Source organism: Lepidothrix coronata, unplaced genomic scaffold, assembly GCF_001604755.1.
Source record: "Lepidothrix coronata isolate B3197 unplaced genomic scaffold, Lepidothrix_coronata-1.0 Scaffold147, whole genome shotgun sequence".
NCBI lineage: Eukaryota > Metazoa > Chordata > Aves > Passeriformes > Pipridae > Lepidothrix > Lepidothrix coronata.
In genome coordinates this window covers 1,434,190-1,460,293 of record NW_016690327.1, presented here as the reverse complement: position 1 = coordinate 1,460,293, position 26,104 = coordinate 1,434,190, and the positions used below count along the sequence as shown (strand labels likewise).

The 26,104-nt window shown below is 57.1% G+C and overlaps 3 protein-coding genes across 3 annotated transcripts in view; 1 reads left to right on the top strand and 2 right to left on the bottom strand.

Moving 5' to 3' along the window:
* Positions 1-8,519: 8,519 nt before the first annotated feature.
* COL8A2 (collagen type VIII alpha 2 chain) lies at positions 8,520-18,482 on the top strand. The gene is made up of 3 exons (XM_017828283.1): positions 8,520-8,610; positions 11,427-11,626; positions 16,082-18,482. Exons 1-3 carry the CDS (start codon positions 8,570-8,572, stop codon positions 18,001-18,003), a joined length of 2,163 nt encoding a protein of 720 aa, XP_017683772.1. The 5' UTR covers positions 8,520-8,569; the 3' UTR covers positions 18,004-18,482.
* A 3,174-nt stretch (positions 18,483-21,656) lies between these two features.
* Positions 21,657-25,815, bottom strand: ADPRHL2 (ADP-ribosylhydrolase like 2). Its single transcript, XM_017828288.1, has 5 exons — positions 25,703-25,815; positions 24,782-24,989; positions 24,508-24,692; positions 24,319-24,419; positions 21,657-23,822 (listed from the first exon to the last, which is right to left on the bottom strand). Exons 1-5 carry the CDS (start codon positions 25,768-25,770, stop codon positions 23,530-23,532), a joined length of 855 nt encoding a protein of 284 aa, XP_017683777.1. The 5' UTR covers positions 25,771-25,815; the 3' UTR covers positions 21,657-23,529.
* A 194-nt stretch (positions 25,816-26,009) lies between these two features.
* TEKT2 (tektin 2) overlaps positions 26,010-26,104 on the bottom strand; it is a 5,542-nt gene continuing 5,447 nt past the window's right edge. The window contains exon 9 of the mRNA XM_017828254.1: positions 26,010-26,040. Within this exon, the coding sequence (XP_017683743.1) occupies positions 26,010-26,040 (31 nt within the window). The remainder of the gene's footprint in view (positions 26,041-26,104) is intronic.

Here is a 26,104-nt window from a genome sequence, read left to right as displayed (position 1 = left end):
TGATACAATTTGTTATTCCAAGAACTACCCAACAAATGGACCCCATTAGCTGAGTCCCTGGAGCAGCTGGGGCCGGTGCTCACGGTGCCTTTGTCTGCACCCACCTTGGGCCCGATGGGAGCGCTGGGGCCGTGGCACTGCTGTGCCCCTGGATGGTGCTGGGGCAGGTGGGGGGCCAGGAGCTGCTGTCTCTCCATGCTGGCTGTGCTGACAGGGCATCTTGTGGGATTAGCCTGGACTGGGACCAGCAGAAAGCACCGGTTTGTTGAATTCCCTGTCACACTCGTGTCCCTGGCACACACTGACAATAACCCAGTTGTTGCCACGCTGCCGGGGGCTGGAGCCAGTGTTGGGGCAGTCCATCTGTGGGGGCAGCCCTTTTGCCCCCTTGGACAGGGCTGGACCCTCATCCTCATGCTTGGTGGGAGCTGTGGGAGTTTGCATCCCTCTCTGCCTTTGGGCAGAGGGGCTTCCCTGGGGAGAGCACTGGCTGCCAGCAGGGCCGGCTGTCCTGGTGAAGTGCCAGGGGAGCAGGATGGGGAGCAGGGGGCAGCCGCGGTGTCAGGGGTCCCACAGTGGCTCTGCAGACCCCTGGCACTGAGCAGCAGCCCCTGCACTGGGGGCTGCCCACAGGTCCTGCCAGCAGCTCCCCACCAGCTCCACGCAGCCCTGGCACCGCTGGTGCACCCAGGGTGGCTGCGTGGATGCCGTGGCAGTCTGTGCTGTGGGATCCCAGCCGTGGGGCCATGGGGCCAGGCCATGGCCATCCTGCCAGGTACCGGGGATGGACAGTCCAGCCAGAGCATCCTTGGCCAGCTTGGTGCTGCCTCCCGTGTGCAGGGATGCTGCTGGCTCTGTTTGTCTTGGCTCCCGTGGCATTTTCCCTGCATGTGAGCGGCTGGAGCTGGGAGGAGCCAGTGGGTTTGTAAATAAAAGCGTTGGACACCTCTCTAGGTGGTGCTGAAACAGCCCCACCAACCTGCCATGGCACGTGTGGGCTCCCTGTCCACAGAGGACACCGTGGGGCTCCCCCAGCTCCCTGACCCCATCTGGGCTGGGCTCACACACACCACTCCTGCAGCACCGGGGTGTGCTGCCCTGGCCAGCTGGGATGTGTCCCTGTTCCCACCAGCCTCCCAATGGGACATGTCCCCTGGGCTGTCCCCCAGCAAGGAGGGATGTCCAGGAGTGAGCAGCATGTGCCAGCCATGCCCGGGGGTGGGTTTGCTGCAGGGGATGGGTGTAGGGAGCATCCCTGGGGCATGGTGTGTGCCAGCACCACACAGAGGGGACATCGGCTGCCATAAAGTGACCTCTTGGCAAGCTCTGGTTGATGGAGAAGATCCAGGGGGAGAGCAGTGGCCTTACAGCTTCACCTCCCGTTCCTGCCCAGTCACACACCGTGCTGGTGCCACGGCGCTGGCCCGGCACGGGCAGGGATGGCCCGAGGCCGTGGGACACTGGCCTTGCACGGCATTAGCTTTCCATTGACTCATCGTGGCCATGGTCTGGCCCTGGCAGAGCCCAGCGGGGGCCGTGGGAAGGGGCAGCCATAACTTCCCAACAAAAGGAGCTCGGCAGTGGGCAGCAGACAGTGCCGGGAGCCAAGTGCTGGGGCAGGACCCCGTCCAGGACCGGCCGCCTCTGCTCGTCACTGCCCGCAGGGTGCCAGGGGGACGGGGCGGCCGCAGCCCCCAGTGCCTCCCTTGGAGGCCAAAGGCCAGCGCAGAGGGGGGTTCCTGGCACCCAGCCACGACCAGAGCCCTCCTCCCACCACGCCCCCGCCACATTCCATCCAGGGCCTGACATTTCGATGTGCCGAGCCTTTGGAAAACAGCATTTTAATGCTCTTGCTGTAAATGCGGTGGAAAATGTCTGTGGGCTTGTGCAGGATGGCTCCCAGGAGCCCGCCGAGCCGTGGGCGTGCCAGGCACTGGCTGAGCCCTGCCAGGCAGCTGGGATGGGGTGGGATCCTCCGGAGCCCCGCAGCTCTCTGAGCCATCCCTGTGATCACAGCCAGCTCTGCTCACCCTGGTTCTCTGGTTATTCCCACGGCTGGTGCTGCCCGTCCCGGGTGGGTCCCGCAGCCACTCGGGGCAGAGCTTTAGGGCACCCCTGACCTGGCCATGGTGAGTGTGGAGGGGACTGTCACCCTCCCCGGGCATTGCCCACTGCTGTCCCTGCCTCCAGAGCCTTTCCCTACCCCGGTCCCACCATAACTCCAGGCTGAAGGTCTTTTCCCTTCTTGGTGTTGGTTCGATTTTTTTTAAGAATTGTCTTCTAGAAAAATGGGCTCAATCGGTCAATTTAATTTTTTCTCCATGTTTCATTACTCATAAATGCCAGGCCAGTGTGGCACCCACAGCACATGCCCAGTACCTGCCCAAACTGGGGTTGCCACATGCCCACCACTTCCTAGAAGGCAGCAATGTGCCAGAGCCTGCCCCAAATCGGGTCTGATCCCTGGACTGGGTCTGTTCCCCAGGTCTGGGTCTGTTCCCCAGGTCTGGGTCTGTTCCCCAGGTCTGGGTCTATTCCCCAGGTCTGGGTCTGATCCCCAGGTCTGGGTCTATTCCCACAGTCTGAATCTGCTCTTGTCATGGAGAGACAATTGGGATTACCACTGGAGTTCCTTGGATGCAGTAATGGTGCCAGTCCCCTCCTGAGCACCACGGCACCCTCTCAGTGGCTATGCCCAAATGAAGGGGTGTCCCCATGCCAAGGCAGAGGGTCCTGGCCGGGCTCAGCACCGTGCCACTGACAGGATGAGCCCCTCTGGGCAGCGGGTCCCAAGTGTGGACAGAGGGAGGTTCCCACATGACAGAGCCCAGAGGAAAACTCGAGTGAGTTGAGTGTTTTTCCAGCTTGAAGACTAAACAAAAGGGTTTGTAATAAGTGTCTCCCCGTCCCCCAGGGTCAGTCCCCAGCTCTGTGCCCGGGTGCTCCCATTTCATCCCATCCTCCAGCGAGGACTCTGCAGGGACACGGACAGCCCTGAGCGCCGCCGGCTGTGTGTCCCACCAGGGCTGGTGTCTCTAGCAGAAACAAATGAGTCCCACCAAGAAAATATTCCGTATATTCCACACTGCTTGCCGCTGGTGCTGGAGCTCCAGGTCCCCAGTTTTGCTTGGCAAAGGGTCAGTGGTAACAGCGACACCAAGGCAGGTGCTCTGGAGCCGTGAAGGTCAGCGGCTCCTCCGGGCCTTTCCCAGACACTGTCCCGGCTGGCTCCTTTCTACAACCTGGGTCCGGGAGTGGTTCTTCCCCTGGAATGGTCTGGGACACATGAAATCCATCCCATTTCCTTATGGGCTGCCCTATAGAGGTCTGGATGCTCCGTGTGCCCCGGACAGGACGGCTCTGCCGATGTGCCGTGTTGGGAGAGGCAGAGGCAGCAGGACATGAACGTGTTTGTGGGTGCAGGGGTCCAGGCAAGGGGGGGTCTGGAACCCTTTGAAGAAAATTCAATGGGATACTCGATTGCACTGGAAATTCGGAGCCTGAAAATGAGGGTGTGGCTGCAGGTTGTGGCCTTTTGGTGTTACCTGAGGCTGAAAGATCATTAATGGCAGAGATGGTGCACGTGGGGACACTGAGTGGCCCCTCGTGTCCCCCAGGATGTGGCACCCAACTGCCCCTGCATGGGGCTCAGGGTGATGGGGGGTTGGCATAATCCCCAGGAAAGTGGGGCCAGTGGAGTTCCCTGTGAGGCTGTCAGCTCCGAGACAAAGGAAATGTGGAAAATAAAAAAAAAAAAAAAAAGGAAAAAAAATAGAAATTTCAAATTGAAAAATCAAAGCCGCTGATTCAGCGATGGTGAAACATCTTGTGACAGTGTCAGACAAATTCTTTCCAAGCAAAGTTCTGGGAAAAAATCAGCTTGATTTTGCACAACCCACGTCCGTCCCAATGGAAAGGCACGTGGGGGTTGCCCACTGGGATGAGGGCACTGCAGGGCCCTGGGAGCACTGCCTGGCAGACAGCCTGCCCCCTGAAATGGGCGTTACAGAGCACAGGGGAAATCTGAAATCCGCTTGGGAGTGTGGGAGTGTCTTGTCAGAGTTTCCACCAAACACCTCGGTCTGGCTGGGGTCTCGCATCAGCTCACAGAAATTAAATTAAAGTAAATTAAGTTAAAGAACATAAATACAGTCTGAAACGTGTGCTCCATCCCCTTCCTGGGGTGTGGATATGGGGAAGCAGCTCTGCAGCACCGCCGTGCCAGGAGTGCCCCTTCATGGTGCACGGCCCTGGGGGGCAGCAGGGAATGGGAACAGGGATGGGGATGGGGATGGGGTGGGAATAGGGATGGGGAGGGGATGGAAATAAAGACAGGGACAGGCACGGGGTGGGATGGGATGGGGATAGGGTGGGGATGGAGGTGAGAAAGGGGTTGGGGAAGCAGGTTCTGGCGCAGGGCAAGGGCAGGACGGCGGCACCGCCCCCGCAGGTAACCCCATCCCCCCGCGCCGCCCGCCGGGGAGGGACACGGCCCAGGCTCCTGCTCCTGAAATTTATTTTAATGTAAACCTAGCTGTAAGGCAGCTTTTTCTCATTTTTAAACTATTTCATATCAATCCTTGGCCTGACATTTGTTTTCTTTGAGTGCGGTGGGGAGCGCGGTCGGCATTGCTGAGGATATCTCCTCTGGAATCTTGGCAGAGGCGGCTCCCTATCTTTGAAGAAACGGCAAATGCAAAACAGAAGGCCGATATTAGAGAAGCATAAACAATATTTTCCCCCCGTTAACCCCAGGAGCGGCGCAGGGGCCGGCTCAGAGACACGGTGTGGGGACACGGACCCCCCCACTATACAGCACCTGCCCGGGCTGAGCCCAGGGCAGGGGGACCCCGGCACTGCTCCAGACAGGTCCCCTGTGACCGACCTGGTGGGATGGGGAGTGGTGGCAGCCGGCGGGAGGGTTTGCTGGTGCAGCCGGGGGGCCCCAAACACGGTCTTGCCCTTTTGGGGGCAGGGAGTTGGCTCTGGGGTCTCCCCCGAGGAGGTGCAGCTCCAAGGGTGAAGTTGGTCTCACTGGCTGTTGTGGCAGAGGGGTTTTGTGGAGGATGGACGCTGAGGATGTGTGGGAGCAGCAGTGCTGGCACCAGCCAGGCTCACCTGGGGGGTTGCTAAAAAGCTGGAAGAGGAGAGGAAATGGAGATCAAAGGACCCAGCAAAACCAGGGAGACAGGCTTTCAACCCCTGATGTTAAAATAAAATGACTGTTAGGATAAACACTACAAGGCAAGTTCCCGTCTGGGCAGCCGGGGCAGGGCTGGGGGATGTTCCTGGTGTTCCTCACAGGAGGGGATGGTTGCACAGCAGTTCACACATTTGCTGTTATACCTTGGGTGGTTTGGGAGCGCGTTGGAGGGCGGTGAGGGGATGGACCAGCAGAAAACCAGTGTGGGGATGTGTGGAGGTGACCCTGTGCTGGGGAGGCACCAGCCCTGCTGGGGCACAGGGAGCCAGCTCAGGAGCTGCTTTCCCTGGACACTCCTGGAGCCAGTCTGTGCCATGGTGCAAGGCCAGAATGTGTCCATCCTGTGGTAGGACACGTGCTGCTGTTGAACACCTGAGTGCTGTCATGGGCTCCCCCTTCTCCCATCTCCCCCTTCACAGGAGTCCCCTTCCCACGGGATGCATGGGCAGGGCTGTCAACTGCCTTCCCTCGGGTGCAGGAGCCACATCCCCCGGGATGCTGCACGGATGTGATGGGCTCCAGCAGCACCGGGGTGCTCTGTGCCATCACCCCGGCTCTCATGGGGACATGGCAGGTCTCTGGGACATCCCTGCCCTGTGTGTCCCAGCCTGCAGCCCCCCGAGGGAGCTCCCCTGAGCACCCTGCCCAGAAGGCTCTGGCCTGGACCACGGCCCGTTCTGATGAAGCTGGTGACCCCAGCACAAGGCTGAGGTTTAAATGTCTGCGGGCGATGGCCACGTGCCCGCAAATTCCCTGAGCCGGGAATCGCTCTCTGCGGGTCCCCCCAGGCTTAGCAGATTTCTGTGCAAAGCACCCGTTGCCTTAGAAAACGCTGTTCCTGTGCAGGAGCTGTGAGGGCAAAGTGGGTCTGACCCGCAGACCCTGGGTAAATTCCCACTGCTTCCCACTGCTGCCACCGGGGCTTATGTGTCCCTGGAGCAAGGCTGACTGAGCCTCAGGTAGTGATGTCTGATGCTCCAGCAGCTCACTGGGGCTCACAGCCCACGTCCTTCCCCGTGGTGTCTGTGCAGATACTCCACATCCTGCCCCAGGATCCAGCAAGAAGCTGTGCTTCTTGGTCATGGCATGACCCAGGGCTCACACAGCAATTTGGACCCCCACAGCCCCCTGGAGAGGGGCTCCAGACCCTGCCAGGATGGTCAAGGGGATGGGACCTTCTGGGACCCTCATCCCTACTGCGCCCCAGCTCTGGCACTCGGCTCCCCCTCTGCTCCATCCAGCCCTCAGGGACAGTGCCACTGCTGCCCTCCAGGCAGGCCACCATCCCAGTGGGAGGAGGAGGAGGAGGAGGCGGGAAGAAGAAGGGAAGAAAAAAATGAATCCCCACAAAAATGTCTTCATAACAGGAAACGTCTCATAAAATACCTGTGGTTTGGCATGTGTGATCCGACTGGTCAAACTATGCACCTGGCAGGGAACCCTGCTATTAATGCTGCGAGTCTGGTATTTCAGTGCAGTGGGAGGGAGAGGACTGGGGGGCTTGGGTGCAGAAACCCTCCACGGGGGCCGAGGCAAGAGGAGGACACATCTCTTGGGGATCCTGCTCTCCTCCATGGGGGATTTCCCAGCCTTATTTTGGTGAGGGGACTGCAGCACCCCAGGGATGCTGTGAGCCAGCCTGAGCCTCGCCCCAGGGCAGGAACACAGTGCTCCCGCAGCTTTATGCTGAGGTTTTCCACCCAGACCCAGGTCCAAGCTGATGCCAAGCCGGGGTTCTCTGTGTGGGTTTCCCAATGCCACGGTGCCCGTCGTTCCACAGGGATGGCGATCGCCGGGGCTCTGCCGCGCTCACGAGGAGTTTTGACAGCTGGAGGTGAGGGATTAAGCCCTGAGCTGTGACCTGCGGCTGCGCTCCCGGCACACACGCCCGGGGTCATTAATCCGCCTGAGCTGAGCCCTGACCCCGCGGCCGTGGGATCAAGTGGTGGCACCGACGCTGATGTCGGCACCGCTGCCGGACCCCGGGCTCCTCGGCTCCGGGCAGTGAACCACGGGCACTTTGCACCGTGGGCATGCTGTGTCACACCATGCCATGCCATGATGGGCCACGCAGTGCCCATCCCACTCCATGCGGGGCCGGGCGCGGGCACCGCTCAGGGGCAGCAGGTCCCTGCAGATGGGGTGGGGTGTTTTTTCTTCGTCAAGGAAAATGTTTTCTTGTTCCCTGGGCTGCTGGCGGGAGGGGCTCCGGCTCCGGCGGCGCGTACAGCAGCCTTGGATGGGATCAGGTGTCATGCAGTTAAGGACGGGCTGGTGCCAAGTCTCCCCCGAGCTCCGACGCTGCTCAGCCGAGCTGCTCCCGATGCCTTTGGCTTTCGCAGCCCGGCCTGCGGAAACAACGTGCTGCTCTCCCTCTCCGTAGCTCACTTTTCGTTTTCGACTGGGTTTATTATTATTTTTAAAGCATGTGTAGCGCAAAGCAAATCATCGACCTCCCCGCTGGAGCCGGGCCAGCCCCGTGTTGGGCTTGGAAATCCTCCCTGCTTTATTTCTTATTGTAAATGACCGGAGGATGGAGCGGCTCGATGGGACACGGCGGCGGCCAAGCCCGCCTGCTCCAGCCCACCCACACGCGCCGGCTGCTCCCAGAGCTTCCCCTTCCCTGCGTCCCCCTGCCCTGGGCGAGTGCGAGGTGCTTCCCACTGCCCCCCCAGCCTGGGGCCACTTCTGCCGCAGCTTCCAGAGGTGGTGACTGTGCCCCGTGCTCCCAGAGCACAGGCTGGGGACTGGGATGGGTACAGGGACAGGGATGGGCATGGAGACAGGGACAGGGATGGGATGAGGCCACACCAGTGAGCCTGGGTGTGCAGCTGAAGTGCATCAGATTCCGCACCCTGGCTCATCCCTGAGCCCCTCCATGGGGCTGGTGTGGCCCCGGGGTGGATGTGGGGCCAGAGCCGAGGCGAGGGCCAGCGAGCACACGCCGTGCCCTGCAATGACCACGCTTTGACTGCCGGGTTTAAATGAGTTCCCTGCCGTGCCGGCCTTCAGTCGCAATGGCAGATCCCCCGTGGATCACATATATTGACTTAAAAAATAATTAGCCTTGAAGGGAGCAGGCGCGGGGCCGGCCAAGCCCTTCATTAATATTTCAGTAACAGGGGCCATAAATCAGCCACGGCTCAGCCAACAGCCCCAGCTGTGTCCACAGGGAAGCACGGCCGTGGTGCTCACAGGAACATCGCCCAGTCCAAGGACACGGGAGCGCTGACACGGACACTGCAGGGAGAAGGGGTCAGTGTGGGGACCAGCAGCCCCTTCCACGGGGAAAGACCAAGAGCACGCCAGGAGCATGACAGGAGCTCATCAAGCTGCCCAGCACGAGCCACAGGCAGTTCTGAAGCCATGGGGGCGGCACGGGCTGGTTGTTTTCCTGCGAGAACAAGGTGACATTTCTTGTCTCCTTTCTCATGCTTTAAGTGTGAGATTTTTTTCCCTGTTCTCGGCGCTTTCATGGCGTGCCAGGGGTTTTTAACACGTCTGCTTGCTGCCTGCCAGGGGAGCCGGCCCTCGCACCGCCGGTGCGGCAGCAGCGGCTCTGAAGCCGTGCCAGGGGTCCCGGTGCCGGCTCAGGGCCCTGCTCCCCCCAGAGCTGAGCAATGTGGTGCTGCTGGGCCCCATCCTGCTCCAGCATCTCCAGGGAACAGCACAGACCCCTCGAGTGCTGCCCCTGTGTGAACCCTCCTGGCTCAGCTGCTCCTGCTGGGCTTGGCTTTGCGGCAAGGGGTGGTTGTGGTTGAAGTACCAGAGTGTGCTGAGGGGGATGGAGCTGCCTCTGAAGGATGTCAGCCTGGCTGGATAGTGCCCAGCCCAGCAGCTGTAGTGCCCAGGCTGGGCAGGGTGAGCCAGAGGAGGACAGGCAGGTGACCCCCAGCCGTAGCCGCCCCATCCACACCACGGACCAGCCGCTGTTCACGACCTGCCGGGCGAGAAGGGAGTGTGGCGCGGCTGCTCCGTGTGATTAATTATCAGTTCATAACACAGGAGATTTCAGGCATGAAAGAGCCTCTCCACAGGCACGTTGTGCACACTTTATCCATCATATGAGGCTCCAGATGTTTCCATTTTATTCTCATTAAATCACTGCCTGGAGAGTGCAGGAGTGGGAGGCCTCCTGCCCCAATGCCGGGCACCACCGGGGGGACAGCACAGCACCAGAGACCCCCTTCCTTAAGGGATGGACACACGTGCCTGGGGGGCTCAGGCCAGGCTCCCCCCTTTGTCCCACAGCCCCTTGGGAGTGTGGGAGCAGGTGGAATGACCCGGCTGGACCAATGTGGAACACACAGGAGAGTCCATGTCTGGAGCCACCGGGTGACAGAGGGCACAGGGAACTTCATTTTGTATCCAGCACACAGCGAAACTGTGGCCAGATTCCCTTGTCCTCCTTCTCTCTTCCCTCTGGCTCTGTTTTCCTTCCATCCTGTGTCTCCTCAAGGGCAGGGGAAGCAGCACCCAGTAGTGAGGGGCTGAGCCACCCCAGGGTGCTGTTCCCACGGCAGCATCCTGAAACCAGCCCGGCAGAGGGGAGGAGCAGGGGCGAATCCAGCTCAGGTGGGAGAGGAGAGAGCTGGGAAGGGAGGGAGGCAGAGACAGAGGCACAGGGGTCATACCAGGTAAGGAAAACAAGTAAATAGCTGATTCAGGGGTTTGTTCTCCTCTTTTATTTAACAGAAACTGTATTTTTACAGCTGCAATCCCTTAAAATGGGATTCTTTTTCCCTTAAACAAATCCTTGTAAAATAATGCTTCATAAAAGAAGCGTTCCTCTCCTCGACCCTGAAGACAGAAAAACAATGAGGCCGGTGAGGCCCCGGCCGTGCTGCCAGGGAGGCCGGGGGTGGCTGCCACGCGTGTCCCCGGCAGTGCCATCCGACCCACAGCCACGGCTCCGGGTGCTGTGGTGGCTCCGGCACCGCTCCGGCCCCACGGCTGAGGTGGGATGGGCAGAGCTGAGCTCCTCTCCTGGCATCCCCCACAGCCACCTGCATCCTCACAGCTCCATCATGCAGCTGGTGGCAGGGCCATCCCTGTCCTCTCCTGCCCTCAGCTACTCCGAGGGCATTTTCCAGGCAGGAGGAGCAGCAGTCAAGGCTTCCTCATCCCTGGAGACTTCAACAACCTGCCAAAGCCCCTGTGGCATCAGAAACAATCTTGTGCCAGGGCTCCCTGCTCCTTTGACTTAATTTGGTTTAATTTTGTTCTAATTTGGGGGGGTTTTGGGTTGTTTTTTCTCTAGTCTGCAGCTTTTTTTTTTTTCCACTGCTGCTTCAGCAAAAGCGATTCAGGAAATTCTGATGAAATCCCGTCGCGCAGCAGCCCTGCCCCTGCTCCCCAGCAGGACAGGCCAGGAGCTTAATTCTCATTAATAACCACCACGGGTCAATTATTGCGAGAAGGAGGAAAATCAGCAAAAAAGCTCTTTGGCATCATGTGTTGTTTAAGCTTCCGAAAATTAATGTTCTTTGCAAATCAATCTGTTTGCAGCTCTGCAGCGTGGAGCCGGCAGGGAAAGTTGCTGGAGGAAGAGAGTATTTATAGAGGGGGTTTATTTTAAATAAACAAGCACTTAAGGCTGAGGCTGCTGCTCCCTCGCTGATCCCTCATCCTCCATGTGAGCCCCCGGCGCTGCCCGCGAAGCGCCGCAGTTGAGCCACAAACGGGAGTCTCCAGCTCCCACGTTGTGGGTTTGGTCCAGCACCCATTTGGGAGACTCAGCACTCACCTGGCTGTTCCCAGGGCAGGCAGAGCTTGGCAGTGGCAGCCTGAGCCTCCCACAGGAGCCACGGCCACAGGTCTCCTCAGGAGAGCCCCTGCTCACTTGAGAGGTGTGACAGCAACATTGGGTTAGGTGGGCTGTGGGTTTTTCATTTGACTTTTTTCCCTCTTATGTGCTAAAAATATCAAGAGAGCCAGGTGTGGAAATAACCCCAGACTCACAGGTGCCAGGGCAGCCTCTGTAAGGCTCTGCTGGGCACCCACCATTGGTTACTGCTCATAAACTGTGTGTTTACTGTGCATCTCCCAGTCACGGTGTGTCAGGAAGGGCGACGTGTTCAGGGCATCTCTGGTCCACAAAAAGGCAAATTTGAGGGAGTCCTTCTCCCACTGGGATCCTTCCCAGGCTCTTGGATGGTCCCTGCAAGGCGGAGGGGACAAGGGGGGCCGTGGGTGCCCACTCTCACTGTTGCTTTGTCTGCAGGAGCTGTGGGAGCAGGAGCAGGAGCAGGAGCAGGATGCTGCCGGATGCCGTGGCGCTGCTGGTGACGATGGTGATGGTGGTTGGCCCTCAATCAGCCGTGGGAGGCGGCGTGGGGGGCTACGCCCAGGTCAAGTACATGCAGCCCATGGTGAAGGGACCCCTGGGACCACCGTTCCGTGAAGGCAAAGGGCAGTACCTGGGTAAGGGCCACACTCTGCAGGGGAATGGGAGGACACAGGAGAGCTGCTGGCACAGCGGGAAGGGGCTGAGGCACCCCAGAGCCACCGGACACTTGTCACCTCCTACCCTCGGGGTTGGAGCCCCTGGGAGTCACCTGGCACGGCCGAGGGTCCAAAACATCTTTGGCAAAGCACAAGGGGCCTTTTGAGTCTCCTTAACCCATTGCAGAAGGACAGGATGGACACAGGGAGAGGCTCAGAGGCTCCCCCTTTGCTGGGGCTGGGGGGCTCCCGTGGGTCCCTCGGTCTGGGAGCTGGGACACACAGGGGACCCTCCAGCCTCTTGCTCCCACCCTGCTGCCCGTCCCAGCTGTGAGGCAGAGGAGCCCCAGCGCTCACCCCCTCTGCCTCTCACTGCTGTTAAACCTGAGCCGTCCCAGCAAGGCTTTTTCCACTCCTCCACCTATTCCGTTTCCCTGTCTGTGTTTTGCACCAGCTGGGAAAGGAAAGAGTGCCAAGGCCAGAGCTGAAACCCAGTCTGGCAAGGGAAGAGCAGGAGAGAGACATTTCCTCCCTCAGAGAGCAGCAACCAGAAACTCCTCAGATGTTAAATCGTTCCCCATGGAGTGACATGTGCACTCAGAGGGGCCGAGGCACCAAGGCCATCGCTCCACAGAGCCAGGGCTGCAGGGCCCCCAGCCTTCTGTCCCCCCTGCCCACAGCTGCCCTTGGGACCTGTGCCCATCCCAGGCTGCTGGCAGTGCCACAGGATGGGGCAGTGCTGGGTTTGGGTGCCCAGAGCTGCCTGGCCCTCGGGAAGAGGTGCCAGAGCCTCCCTGTGGGTTCTCACAGACCCTGACGCTCCCAGGAGCCGAAGTCCTGGCTCTGGGAGGAGAAACTGGAGAAGGCTGGGCTGCTGGTGGCTGATTTACTGCGGGGCTGAATGGCTTATCAGGAGTTCAGCTCAGCACATGTGTCAGAAAACACACAGCAAAATCTGGAGCCGAAGCGTGCTCTGAGCCCCCCCTCCCTGCCCCCTTCCCAGCTGTTGTAAAGCTGCTCCCTGAATCCCAGCCAGAGCCAAAACCTTCCAGCGTAGCACAGGAACACTTCAGCTGCTGGTGGGACTGGATTCAAATCTCTCCCTGCTGTTTTCCCTTCTCTTTTCTCCTTCTTCCTATGCACGGGAGCGGCTTGTGCTGCCTCAGAGCAGCACCACCTCTTGTGGGGAGAGCAGCAAGTGCCAGGCTGGGGCAAGGTGTGGTTTGGGCAAGCTCTGCCAGCCTAGAGCAGGCACACAGGGAACACTGAGTAGGGCAGAGCACAGCAGTCCCATGGACATTACTCTCCTGAACCCCTGGGAAAGAGAGGACAGGTGGGGGACACAGGGACGCAGCAGGGACAGCTGCAGCCTGAGCCACCAACTGCGGGGCTGCACGGAGGCAGCTGGGGAAGCTGGTGCCTCCTGGATCCCACCGAGCTCCCATCTCTGCTTAACCTCTAATTTGGCAAGGAAAATCCCTGCTGGCCTTCTGCCCTGCTCGGGGAGCTCAGCTGACTCGCCGCGATGGCGCGGGGCTGTTCCGTGCCCCCGCGGGTTACCCTGACCCGGCGGGGAGCTGGGGGGGCCCCCCGGCTGCCCCAGCCCTGGGATCTCCGGCTGGGGAGCCGCGGGGGGGTCCCTCCTGCCTCCAGGTGCCACCTAGTGAGGGACAGGTTCCCTCAGGGTGCCAGACACCTTTTCTGACCCAAAAGCTGCTGCCCCAGGAGCATGGAGGCAGCTCAGGGCGTGAGATGCTGCTAAGTGCTAAAATGCCCAGAACGTTGAAGCAGAGATCTGCACATTAGGGGTTATCTTTGGCAAAACTGAAACCACGTCCGTGGTTCTGCTGCCAGGTAAACCTACTGCTGGGTGCTGTGCTGGGACACCCACTGCCAGGGCAGAGCTTGAAAGGTGCTAAAACACTGATCCCATGCAATGTCCCCGTGAGCCTGTGAAACTCTCTCACGAGACAGGGCTTGGCAGCAGCTCTGGAACGAGCTCAGCCAGGCTCCGCCACGGAGCAGCCAACCTCTCCTTCCTGCAGTGTCATCCGGCTGCGCTGGCCAGGCCTGCTGCTGGCTGCTCCTGGCTGGGAACCACTTCCCATCCCGCTGGATTATTCCTCTGATGGCCGGTCCGCACTGCTGGGTCCCTTTTCCAGGCATGAGAGGTCCTTACCGGGATAAGCACAGATCTGGAGGGGCTGAGCACCCACCTGGTCTGTGCTCCTCAGGAGGTGGGACACTCCGTGGTGCCCAGGTGGGGGCTCACAGGGGCCATTCCTGCCCCGTCCCCTTCCCGCTGCCCCAGCTGGCTCCACGTTAACATTCATGGCAGCTCGAGGGGAGCACAGAACCCCACGCTGCTGCTGTGAAGCGCAGAGCTCCGAGACATGTGTCTGTGGTAAGACATGGGCTTTTGAAATCGGACACCAGCGGGGCCGCAGTGTCCCAGTTTCTCTCTGCTAACGGCCCCGGTTTGGTTTTCCCGTCTGCTTTTTTGGCCGCCTGCGAGCTGGCAGCTCCTGCCTGGCGTTTCTCTCCACTGCCTTGTGTGAGAGAGTGTGTGTGTGCTTTTTCCTTCCTTCGTGGGCTCAGCTGTAGATCCTTGTTCTGATTCCATGCAAAATGACCTAGAAAACTAATTCTTTTCAAACCATTGCAAGAAGAAAAAAAAATAAAGTAGGGGGAGAAAGCACATTGAAATCATCTTCTGGAGAAAATTTTTTCCAGGATTCAAACCCCAGAAATTGTGCAGCACTGCACAGCTTCCTCGCTCTCTTTCCCACATGGTTTTCCGGGGTGAGGAGCAGGAGTTTGCAGAAATCCAGTGGCAATGTCATGACAGACAAGTATTTCCTTCATCAAGGGAGCCAAGTGACCGTGGCTACAGCTGGGGCTGTGGGCCAGGCTTTGATTTATAGATAAGCTCTGAAAATGTTTCCATTACCCAAAGGAAAACACGCCAGCACCAGGCTGGGAAGGGCTGGAGCTAATTGCTGTGCTTAGGGCAGCAAAGCCACCTCCGATGCTCCGGGAGCGGTGCCTGCTGCTGCCACAGTTATTCTTTTCACGTGTCTCAAATCTCCCCTAAGCTTTTCCCATCGAGTGAGGAAATCTCCATGCTGGCAGATCCCAGCTCTATGGGTGTCCCTGCTCCCAAGGCCATGTTTCTTGGCTCACTGAGGGGGCCAGGCTGGCAGACCCTGGGGGCCCCACTGCCTCCTCCACAACACCATGCCCAGGCACATCATCTCACGTCCAGCTCCCATCCCAGTCAGGATCCATTCCCATCCCAGATGGAATCAGTACAGACCTCTTCCCAACTGGAATGATCCACCTTAGGCAGATTTGATTACAATTCACCCAAGATGTCAGGACCCTTTCCTCTGCCTTTCGCGTTTCTCGTCATCGTCCTGTGTAGGTGCGAATGTCAAGTGTTTCCTTCATTTCAAACTTCCCAAAAAAAGAGTTTGTCTGATTTATTCTTTTTCACCCATTCCCGGTGTCACGTGGGAGGTGACACCCTGCCTGGGCCAGCCTCAAGGAGTTATTTATGCTCACGTCTGCGCTTTCCATGCCGAGCTGCGGTGGGCATGTCATCTGCCTCTCCTCGCCTTTGGAGACTCTCAGCCCATTAGTTTCTTTCTTATATCCGTTTGCAAAAGACCTCAATAAATTCTTGAAATGTCAAGTGGTTGCGGCCTATTCCCAGCTGGGCTGACTCATTTGGACGGAGCTGAGGCTGTGTTTCCCTCCCAGCTCTTGGCTTCTCCTCCATCTCCAGCGCTTTTTTCCTTTTTGGTTTTTCTCTGCCTTGCTGGACTAGAGAGCTGTGCCAGCGAGCACTGTGGGCATGGCCTAACCCACACACCCATTGCCTCCTCAGGCTTTCGAGTACATGTCCAAGAGTTTTCTTTTTAATCCAAAAGGATTAAAGGTCTCCCGAGGCCCTGGACTCGCGGGATGGGGTGAAGGGATTATCCTCAGTCTTGGCTTGCTCTGTCGCCATCCTCTCAGCTGAGCCCAGGCAGGAGCGACTGAATCCCACGGTGCTTTTGAGGCCGCTGGGAAGCGAGGCAGCAGGAGATTTGAATCCAGCTCCTAAAAACAGCCCGCAGTAACTCATCACCAAACAACGCTGCCAGAGCCCAAGGCAAGCGCTGGTTGTGCTGACACCTTCCGTGGTGTCACCTGACATCCGTGGAGGGATGTAAGGCTGGAATTAGCACTCTGGGCTCTGGCCTGGGTCTTGCCTTAGGACAGGCCTGCTGATGTGAGCCACTGTGGCCACGTTTAAATGAAGGGTCCTCCTGTAAGCCCAGCCCAGGCAGTGCAGAGGCCCCAGTTCTGACATCCCAAGGACATCCCACAGCAGCACAGTCCTTGTCCACTGCTGGCCCCAGTGACACTCCGTGTCTCCTCTCTCCACAGACGTGCCACCGATGCTGCCCATGGACCTCAAAGGGGAGCCAGGACCTCCAGGGAAGCCTGGCCCACGTGGACCCCCTGGGCCCCCTGGCTACCCAGGAAAACCAGGCACAGGGAAGCCAGGAATGCACGGCCAGCCTGGCCCCGCTGGGCCTCCTGGCTTCTCGGGCATTGGGAAACCTGGCATCCCAGGACTCCCTGGAAAGGCGGGTATGAAAGGGATGCCTGGAGCCAAGGGTGAGCCCGGCATGCGAGGGGAGCAAGGGCCAAGAGGACTTCCCGGCCCCCCTGGGCTGCCCGGGCCAGCTGGACTCTCCGTCAACGGGAAGCCGGGTCCCCAGGGTGGCCCCGGCCTGCCTGGCTTTCGGGGTGAGCCTGGCCCAAAAGGAGAGCCGGGTCCCCGCGGAGAGCGAGGGATGAAGGGTGAAAATGGTGTGGGGAAGCCGGGGTTACCAGGGCCCCGGGGGAATGGGGGCCCTCCTGGCCCTGCAGGGCCCCCCGGGCCTGTCGGCGTTGGGAAGCCCGGCCTTGACGGGCTGCCAGGAGCGCCGGGGGGCAAGGGCGACATGGGCCCCCCGGGCGGGCCTGGTGTCACCGGGGAGCCTGGCCCTGTGGGGCCGCGGGGCCCCCCTGGGATCGACGGGATCGGGGTCCCGGGCGCTGCGGGGGTGCCAGGGATACAGGGCCCCATGGGACCAAAGGGAGAGCCCGGGATCCGCGGCCTCCCAGGTCTGCCAGGCCCAACGGGTTATGGGAAGCCGGGTTTGCCTGGCCTGAAAGGAGACCGTGGGCAGCCGGGGGCACAGGGAGCCATCGGTGACAAGGGGGAACCCGGTGTTGACGGGGAGCCGGGTGAGCCGGGCCCTGCTGGCATCATTGGCCCGCCGGGCCCACCGGGCTCCATGGGGCTGCCGGGCAAGCACGGGCTGCCCGGATCCAAGGGGGACGTGGGGCCAAGTGGGCCCCCAGGAATGCCGGGGATGCGCGGGGACCAGGGCCCCAGTGGCTTTGCTGGGAAGCCAGGGGTGCCGGGAGAAAGGGGCCTGCCCGGGTCAGTGGGACCCCCTGGCCCGACAGGCCCCAAAGGAGAACCAGGGTTCATCGGCCTCCCAGGGGTGCCCGGATTAACGGGTGGCCCCGGGCCCAAAGGGGACGGCGGGATCCCAGGACAGCCAGGGCTGAGGGGTCCCTCAGGCATTCCAGGATTGCAAGGACCCGCGGGTCCCATGGGGCCACAAGGGTTACCAGGGCTGAAAGGGGAGCCCGGGCTCCCTGGTGTTCCTGGCGAGGGGAAGACCGGCGAGCCCGGAATGGCCGGACCCATTGGGCCCCCCGGAATGCCGGGAACACCGGGGCTGAACGGGCCACCAGGCCCACCGGGGCCGCCCGGGCCACCGGGAGCACCAGGGGTGCTGGACGAGACGGGCATCGCGGGGCTGCACCTGCCAGACGGCGGCGTGGAGGGCGCCGTGCTGGGCAACGGGAAGCCGGGCAAGCCGCAGTACGGCCGGGGGGAACTCGCCGCCCGCATCGCGCCCGCCTTCACCGCCATCCTCACCTCCCCCTTCCCTGCCTCCGGCATGCCCGTCAAGTTTGACCGGACCTTGTACAACGGGCACAACGGCTACAACCCAGTCACCGGGATCTTCACCTGCCCCGTATCCGGAATCTACTACTTCGCCTACCACGTGCACGTCAAAGGGACCAACGTCTGGGTGGCCCTGTACAAGAACAACGTGCCGGCCACCTACACCTACGACGAGTACAAAAAGGGGTACCTGGACCAGGCCTCGGGCAGTGCCGTGCTTGAACTCAAGGAGAACGACCAGGTGTGGGTACAAATGCCCTCGGACCAGGCCAACGGGCTGTACTCCACGGAATACATCCACTCCTCCTTCTCTGGGTTCCTGCTCTGCCCCACATAACGGCTGTTGGGCACGTTTCCTTTTCACCCACTTTAGCCATAAACATTTTTTTTTTTTTTTGGATAAAAAAGTGTTTTAAAATTAATACAAAAAAGAAAAGTCACTGGGAAGAACGCGCAAGCCGCTGCTGTGGGACCTTGCTTCACGCTGTTTGATCCAAGAGTCACGAGGGTAATCGGGAAGGAGACATCTACCCATCTATCTTTCTTTTTTTTTTGGGAAGGGAGAAGGGAGGGAGGGGAGCAACTTCCTCAGCAAAGCATATTTGGAATAAATTTTACCCCAGTGACTGGACATCAAACACAGAAACACGCTTGGGATGGCAAGGATCTGGCTCTGTGACCCAGAGAGGGTCAGCTGGAAGACCGGACCCTCCTGGTCTGTATCAAGTGCCCTCGTTTCCCATTTGGAATGCTGGATAAATAAATCCAGCTGTGTCATGGCTGGTGTGTTTGGTAACCTACGCAGGGTCCCAGCACTTACACAAACCCGTACAGCGGCAGGGATCCATGCTGGATTGAGAAATTTCCTTCCCAACCATCAGATGCCCGAGTTCCAGGCTTGCTGACGCCTGTTTTTCCAGACTCTGCTTTGGGGCAGTCTCTCCGATTCACTCCGGATTCAGTGTGGTTGGATTTATAATCCTAAAAAGTGGAACATTTTGCATAAGCACCTTCTAAGAAGTAAATATTATTTTGAACACCCCCCCCCCCCAGCACCTTTAGGAATTAAAACATCCAGGCACTGGTACCTGGGAGGATGGCACGACCTGTTCCAAAGGAGGTGAGGGAACCTGGAACCCCTGGGATGAACAACCATCCGCTCTCTCCATTCACCTGCTGGGAAGTCCAAGGGCTGGTCCTGTCCCGTCTGCCTCTGCAGCCCAAAGACTTGCTTGGCCTCGGGAGCATCTCTGCCCACACAAGGATGGCACTGTGAGCCCGGCTCACGGTACTGCCAGCTGCTGTGCCACAAGGAAGTGCCACTGATGGACAACTTGCTTTTCCTGTTTATTTCGGGATGTGGGAACTTTTGCATTGGTGTCCCCCCTTGCTCTGGGGATCTTGGCATTAATTAAAAACAGTATGGTTCTAACTGCCCATGCAGTGATTTCACCACGGTGCTATGACCCACTTCACAGTGTTACTTTCAAGTGTAGTGCAATAGGTACCTGTGACAGGGCACCAAACACGGACCTGTGACAGGGCACCAACCCCGGTGCCACTCGGAGACTTAGGTTAAAAAAATCAGCATCTCTCTGTTGCTACCACTTCGTCTCCCCAGTGCTGAAGTGTTACTGACCTGAGTATGAGCTGCAGGGTTCTGGGCCGGGTGTGCACAGCAGTGCCCACCTGGCTGCTCTGTCCCTTGGCACAGGCAACAAGGGAATCCATGGCTCTGCAGGTTTCTCACAGTAGAACAGTCACTGCCACTCACAGGACAGGGATTCTGCTCATCCCAGGCCAGGAACACGCTGCTGAAGTCAATCCATGTGCATCCCACTGCATGTCCCTCTGCAAAGGCACATCCTTGAGAAACACCAACAATGTGGTCACCAGCTGAGCACCTCTGACCTTTGCATTTTCCTACAGCCCATTTGATGGCCAAAGAAACACAGCAAGGCTGGGACTGAACTTGTCCTCCAGATGGACTCTACAAGATATTTAAACAACTTTCCTTTTCCTATTTCTGGTTTGTTTGTTTGTTTTTCTCCTCAAGCCTGTCCTGTGTTTCTGCCTCTTGCCATCCAGGGCTTCCTTTTAAAAACACACCTATTCCTGAAATTAAAAAAACACAAGAAGGAAATTGGCAGTTGGAAGGGCAGTGCTCCAGCCACTGCCTGTTGGGGCTGTGTCCCCTCCTGGGATTTTCTCTCCTTAAAGCTGCAAGTTTCATGCAAAGATGAAACTTCTCAAGCTGAAAGGTGTCAGATCCCACTGGACATTTTAACCCCTGAGGGCGGGGCGGGGTCAGGACCATTTGGGTTGTGACTGTAACAGGTTATTTCCCAGCAGGAACAGGACCCATACACAGAGAGTCCCTAAAATTAAAAGGAGAAGCTCTGATGTTTTTTCCAAGCCCAGGTTTGGGAACGGAGGGTGCTGGCAGGGGATTTATCTCCTTCCCTGTGGAGAACAGGGGGGGACTCGGCTGGTCTGGCCCCACACAACCTGTGCAGGGCCAGGAGCTGCCACACCTGGTGGGAGCCTCACCCTGCTCCTCAAAGCGACTTATTTATACTGTGCCTACCCTACATCCCACCTCTTTTTGTTCTGTTCTGTTTCACTCCAAACTTCTTGTTCGAGCTGGCAAAAAGCAACAACCAAACTCCTCACTGTAACCACCCCCCAGATTAACTCCTTCGTGCTGTAGATATTGTTTTGCAACTCCACTTTCCCTTCATGTGCAGAGCAAACCCATAATCACTCCTTGCAGCTATTTAACCTCTTACATTTACACACTAGTGGAAAGCAAAGATATTACACGCACATAGTTAGGCTAAAAAAAAACGATGCACAGGATGAGGGAGGCTGTTCACTCTCCAGAAGGATTTTTTTCTGGAATACTGAGTACATATTCGCCAGCAGAAAGGATTATTTTCTGTCGTGTGTGTGAGCGCGTGGGATTTTGGTTTCAATCACAAGAATAAAAAAGGTTGGGTTGGATGAAGTGTCTATTTTTAATGCTGAAAACTGCATTACAATGTGCATTTTTATATACAAATTCTTACTATTTTTTTTAAATTTGCCTCTAGTATCTTCATTTCTAACCTAGTATATAGAGGTTTTTAGTTTTGTAAATACTTATTACATGCACTGTCCTAGTAAAAGTTGGTTTAAAATGCACTCTTTGTGACCCAAAACTGGCCTGCTCTTCACAACTAAAACTGCAGTACTTGATTGTATTGACAAAACATCAATAAAACTTATTGTATAAAGGTGGGCTCAGCTGTGCTCTGTCCTGGGACTTGCTCAGCCTCACACAGTTCTCTTATACTCTCCTTCCTCCTCAAATCTCCTCACTCACACCCAGCAGATTCCCTTGTTGATATCCTTATGCAAGAGGTTATTTCTTCTGATTAAGGAAAAGATTCCTGTCTCCAGAAGTTCAGTTTTAAAAAAGGATGAAACCCAGACCCTTCCAGCCAGGCAGTTATTAATTTGAGGAATTCAGGGTGAAGCGCTGGGGATTCCCTTTCCCTTCTATGTGTTTTTTTTTTTCCCCATGATTTTTTATTCTACAGCCAACCTCCATCCCAAGTGATTCAGAAACAGCCAGGACTGGTGAATCACCTGTAGCAAAGCACCTTCTGAGGCTCAAAGAGAAGAAAATGTGTTTTCCCACCTGGCAAAGGAGACGTTCCTTGTAACAGGTGAAGCACTCCCAGGGAAGCCAGGCTGCCATGCAGGCACCTTCAGAAGTCATTCCAAGGACAAGCCATCCTCGTGCTGCCAGTCACAGGGTCCCAGCACATTCCCTGGTCTCTGCACCATCACCACATGCTGGATTTCCTGAGAAGGAAAGCTCCTCTCCAGTGACCCTCCCTGCAATGCCCAGTGCCAACTCACCCTGGTACCAAGAGTCACTCCTGGTACTCCTGGCATTAGGGAAGCACAACTTTATGACCTGAATCAAAACACAGGAGCAGTGGCTAATTAACAAAGATAACTGAGGGATTTTATTCCTTTCCGAGGAAGTCAGAGCTAAAGGTTTTAGTACATGTTTAAATTTTGGCCTAAAACGAGTTCTAGTCTTTAAACAGGAGCTCTTTGCTCTCCGTGAGTTCCAAACATTTAAAATTATAAAGCTGCTTCAAAAGAAAAATATCTTCTTTTAAATAATTCCATGAATCTGGTCGCCCCTCTGGCAGAATAATGTGGAAAACCTGACATTTTACAGCTCAGATCTGCAGCACAATACAGAAATATACAACAGACCAAAATTCCACATGTTCCCAGGACAAGAACCCATTTATACAAGGAAAACCCATTAAAGCATCACACAAAAGACTGGCACTTGAAGGAAGCAGACTACAGGGAACACTGGAAGGACCTGTGGCAGCCAGATTCCCACATGTGCATGCAGCCTGACACAGCCCCCACGTGCCAACACCACCGGGGAGCACAACGGGCACTTCCCGGTGTCACAAGAAATACTGGAGAAATAACAGAGTCACACAGTCACATTCAAATTTATAAACGCTTCCATATGATGACTTTTTGTTTTCAATTATTAAAAAAGCTTCCAACCCCTTTCTAGACGTGCCATTCCCAAGCTGTTTCTCCCTTTCTCACCAGCTCCAGCAGGAAAAGGTTTTGAATGTGAAATTCTGGAATACAGCTGTGCTAGAGTGTTCCTGGCCACCAGCACCAGCTGCTTCTAAACATTGATAAATTCTCCCCCAATTAACCCACCTTCCCCTCTAATTCTGGGTAAGTCTTATCCAATACAGAGGACTAGAACTGTGAGAAGTAACTCCTGCATCCTGCTCAAGTCACTTTTACCACTGAGAGAACTGGGAATTCCATCCCTGTAACACCAGGTTTCACAACTATCTCCACCCCATATTTGGTCTCCCTGGGAGCTGGACTCCCGTGATCCTTGTGGGTCCCTTCCAACTCAGAGTACTGTGATACTGTGATTTAAACAGGAATCTCACGTGGTGCTCTGGGGACACATGATACACAGGATGTAAAAAACGTGGGATGCACGAATGAGGAGCACAGGAGCAGCCAGAGCAGCTGCAGCAGTGTGACAGCAGCTGTGCAAGGGAACACGAAATGCAGCAGGTGATGGTGCCTGTTGGATCACAGGGCAAAGGACACAGGAGCAGCAGCAATCAGGGACACCCTCTCCCAGCAGGGATTGTCTGCAGGCAACAAAGGTCTCTCACAGCACCACCAGTGATGCAAAGAAATCCCTTCTTTCTCTGGCACTTCTCATTCTGCCTTTGGGGGAACAAATCTCCCTGGGAGGTCTGTGCTCTGGCATCCTCAATCAGCACAGGGGACAACCCAGGCCACCAGGCCTCTGGTGACTCCTGTGACATCCCTTAGCTGGCCAGTGAGAGTGACCTGCTGCTGTGTGAGGGGTGTGGAGCCTCCCAAAGCTACTGGATGGGCCACTGACCACCACAACACAGGCCACAGACACAGGAGCAGAGGAAAACAGGGAAAAAGTCTGCAGATTTAGACACCCCCCAGTAACTGCAATGACAAATGGCACAACGGTGGACAAAGCAAGCAGCAGAAATCCCATGGAAAACAAGACACTCCTGTACACTCAGAAGAGCTGCACCCACTGTCCAAGGTGCCACATGCAGCCACTTCCCAGCTGATCCATGACTGCAGGGGATGTCCCCCCCCTTCCAAGGCAGCTCATGCTCCCAGCTGACAGCAGCAGGCACCTTTCCCAGGTGAGGCTTGCTGGTGTCACCCACGGCACGGATCCACTGCTGGATCTGACCACAAAAGCAGAGGTGACCATCTCTTCGCCTTCAGGAAACCCCTGGAGCTCCCCTGGAGCTCAGAGCCGCTGGCAGTAGAGTTCATACAAGCTCTTGGCCATCCTCTGGGTCTCCTGGAAAGCCTCACAGCTCTGCTCCCAGCTCGGGGGCACCTGCTCCTCGCCGTAGTAAGCGCCGGCGATGGCCCCCGCCATGGTGGCGATGGTGTCCGTGTCCCCCCCCAGGGAGATGGAGTAGATGATGGTTCTCTGCAGGGCGTTGTAGTGCTCGGGAATGTCGGGATCAGTGTCCATGCAGCGCAGGAAGGAGTAAATGGCAGTGGGGACGGAGCGCAGAGCAGCGATGCCATTGCCTGGAACACACCCGGCCATTACCCTCAGGGCTCCCTTCCCTCTTCCAACTGCAACTTCCTGCTGCCACTGACCTTCCATACCAGTACCATGGATTTTATCAGGAAAAGGTGCAAAGGTTTGTGCCTCAGAAATCCCCCGTGTTCCCCAGTATCACTCATATTCCAAAGAGCAACTCCCAGTTACACCAGTATAGTCTGGCCATACACATCTACCTGTTCCCATTCAACATGACAACCCACTGGCCACTAAGAGATCTTTGAATATTAAGATGTATTATGCAAGATAAGTTTTCCTTAGCAAGACACAACACAGAGCAGGAATCACTGGGTAGAGACTTGCAATTCCTGACAGGTCAGCACAGGCAGCTTTTCCAGCACATTCTGTGCCCAACAGGCAGCACAAAGAGAACTCTAGGGGAAGACACACCTACCAGGCTTGCTGAGGTAGTCTTGCTTCCAGCTCTTCCCCAATGCTAATAGTAAGAAAGGTACTCACCTAACTCAAACAACACATCTACTTTGGGAACGCTGCTGAACTCCAAAAACTCCTTGATTTTCTTTAGACGCCTGGAAAACGGGAAATCCTCAAATCCCAGCCTGCAAGCAGAGAGGGAAGGGGGGGAGAACGTGAAGAGCCAGAACAAACCACCACAGCAGAGCTGGTGCTTCCTCCACAGCTACTCACGCCCGGGCGTCGCTGAGAGACTTGTCATCCGCCTCCACGTGCTCCATGTGGCTGATGAGCTGCTCCAGGAAGGTTTCCCTGCTGAGCCCTCCCTGCAGCGCCAGGTGCACGGCCAGGGCCTGCAGGATGGCCCCGTTGTAGCCCAGGGAGTTGGCGTGGGTCAGCTCCGCGCTCAGCTTCGCGAACTGCCAAGGAAATCCCAGTGTCAGCACAGCCTCCCAGGGGGCTGCCCCGGCACCAGGGACACCCCGGGGAGCCCAGAACGTTCCAGCACCTTCTTGACATCCTGGGTGTCGGCGTAGACGAGGGGGATGCCGGCCACCCTCATGGCCCCGCCGTTCCCGTAGGAGCCCTTCCCGTTGAACTGGGCCCTCGCGGGCTCGAACACGTCGCTGCACTTGGGGCTCAGCAGCTTCTTGAAGACGTTGACCACGGCCATCCCATAACCCCTGTTGGGCTCCTTCTTGTACTCCTCAGCAAACCTGGCGTGGGCAGGGCAGGGCAAACACACGGGGGGTTTGGTCTGTTACTGGTGTTTGTGACTGGGTGAAGCCTCTTGCTAAACTGAATTAATAACACACGTGTGAGTCAGTGACAGTCAGGGGTTCAGTTCTGCAAGGAAACAATTCCTGAAAAAGTGTGAAAGGAGGAAAGGGTGTATAAACACCACCTTCCACAACTCACTTGTTTCCCTCTCAGCTTTGCCTCGAAATAGAAGCAAACTGGAAACATTTCCGTGGGTCACAACCACAAGGAAAGTCTTTTGTTCAAGTTCAATGGAAGAGTTTTCTAAACAAAGAAACGCTCTCCCTTAAGTGGAACCAAATGCTCCCAGGGCTGGGGATTCCAGAGGGAAATGGATCATAAACAAAGCCAAGCTGAGCTCACTCCTATTCCCTCACTAAATTGAGGGCAGCACAAACATAAATAGCAACAAATAAACATGAAATTAAGTGTTTCTGAACTCTCCAGGCATTCTGCTCCCCAAAGGTGAACACACAGAGGGCTGACATGTCCAGGCAGACTCTGACCCCACACTGCAGCCGATGCTGCTGCAGGTCCAGGGCAGGGCCAAGCACACACCAAATTACAGGATTAACCACCACTGTCCTGACTTTTTTCCCCTCTGCAAATTACCAGTGACTCCACAGACAGCCACAATGATGGTTTCACCTTCAGGAGGCTCCGTCCTCACCTCTTGGCCATGTCAACTTCGTCGAACTCCCCCCTGGCCAGCAGGGACTGCACCACCGACCTGCTCATGGCTGTGTCGTCCGTGTAGGGCAGCGACTCTGCGACAGGAGGGACAGGGTGACACCCCCAGCCAGGGACAAACTGCTCCTGCCCTCTGCCAGCACCTCCCTGATCACCAAGGCCTGACTGGCACAGGTTGCCCAGCTGCCCCATCCCTGAGTGTCCAAGGCCAGGTTGGACAGGGCTTGGAGCAACCTGGGACAGTGGGAGGTGTCCCTGCCCATGGCAGGGGGTGGAATGAGATGTTTTTAAGGTCCTTTCCAACCAAAACCTCCACAGCTAAAACCAGAGAGAATGTACTTCATGGTTAAGAGGATCCAGGAAAGAGTGTTTGATATCCAGA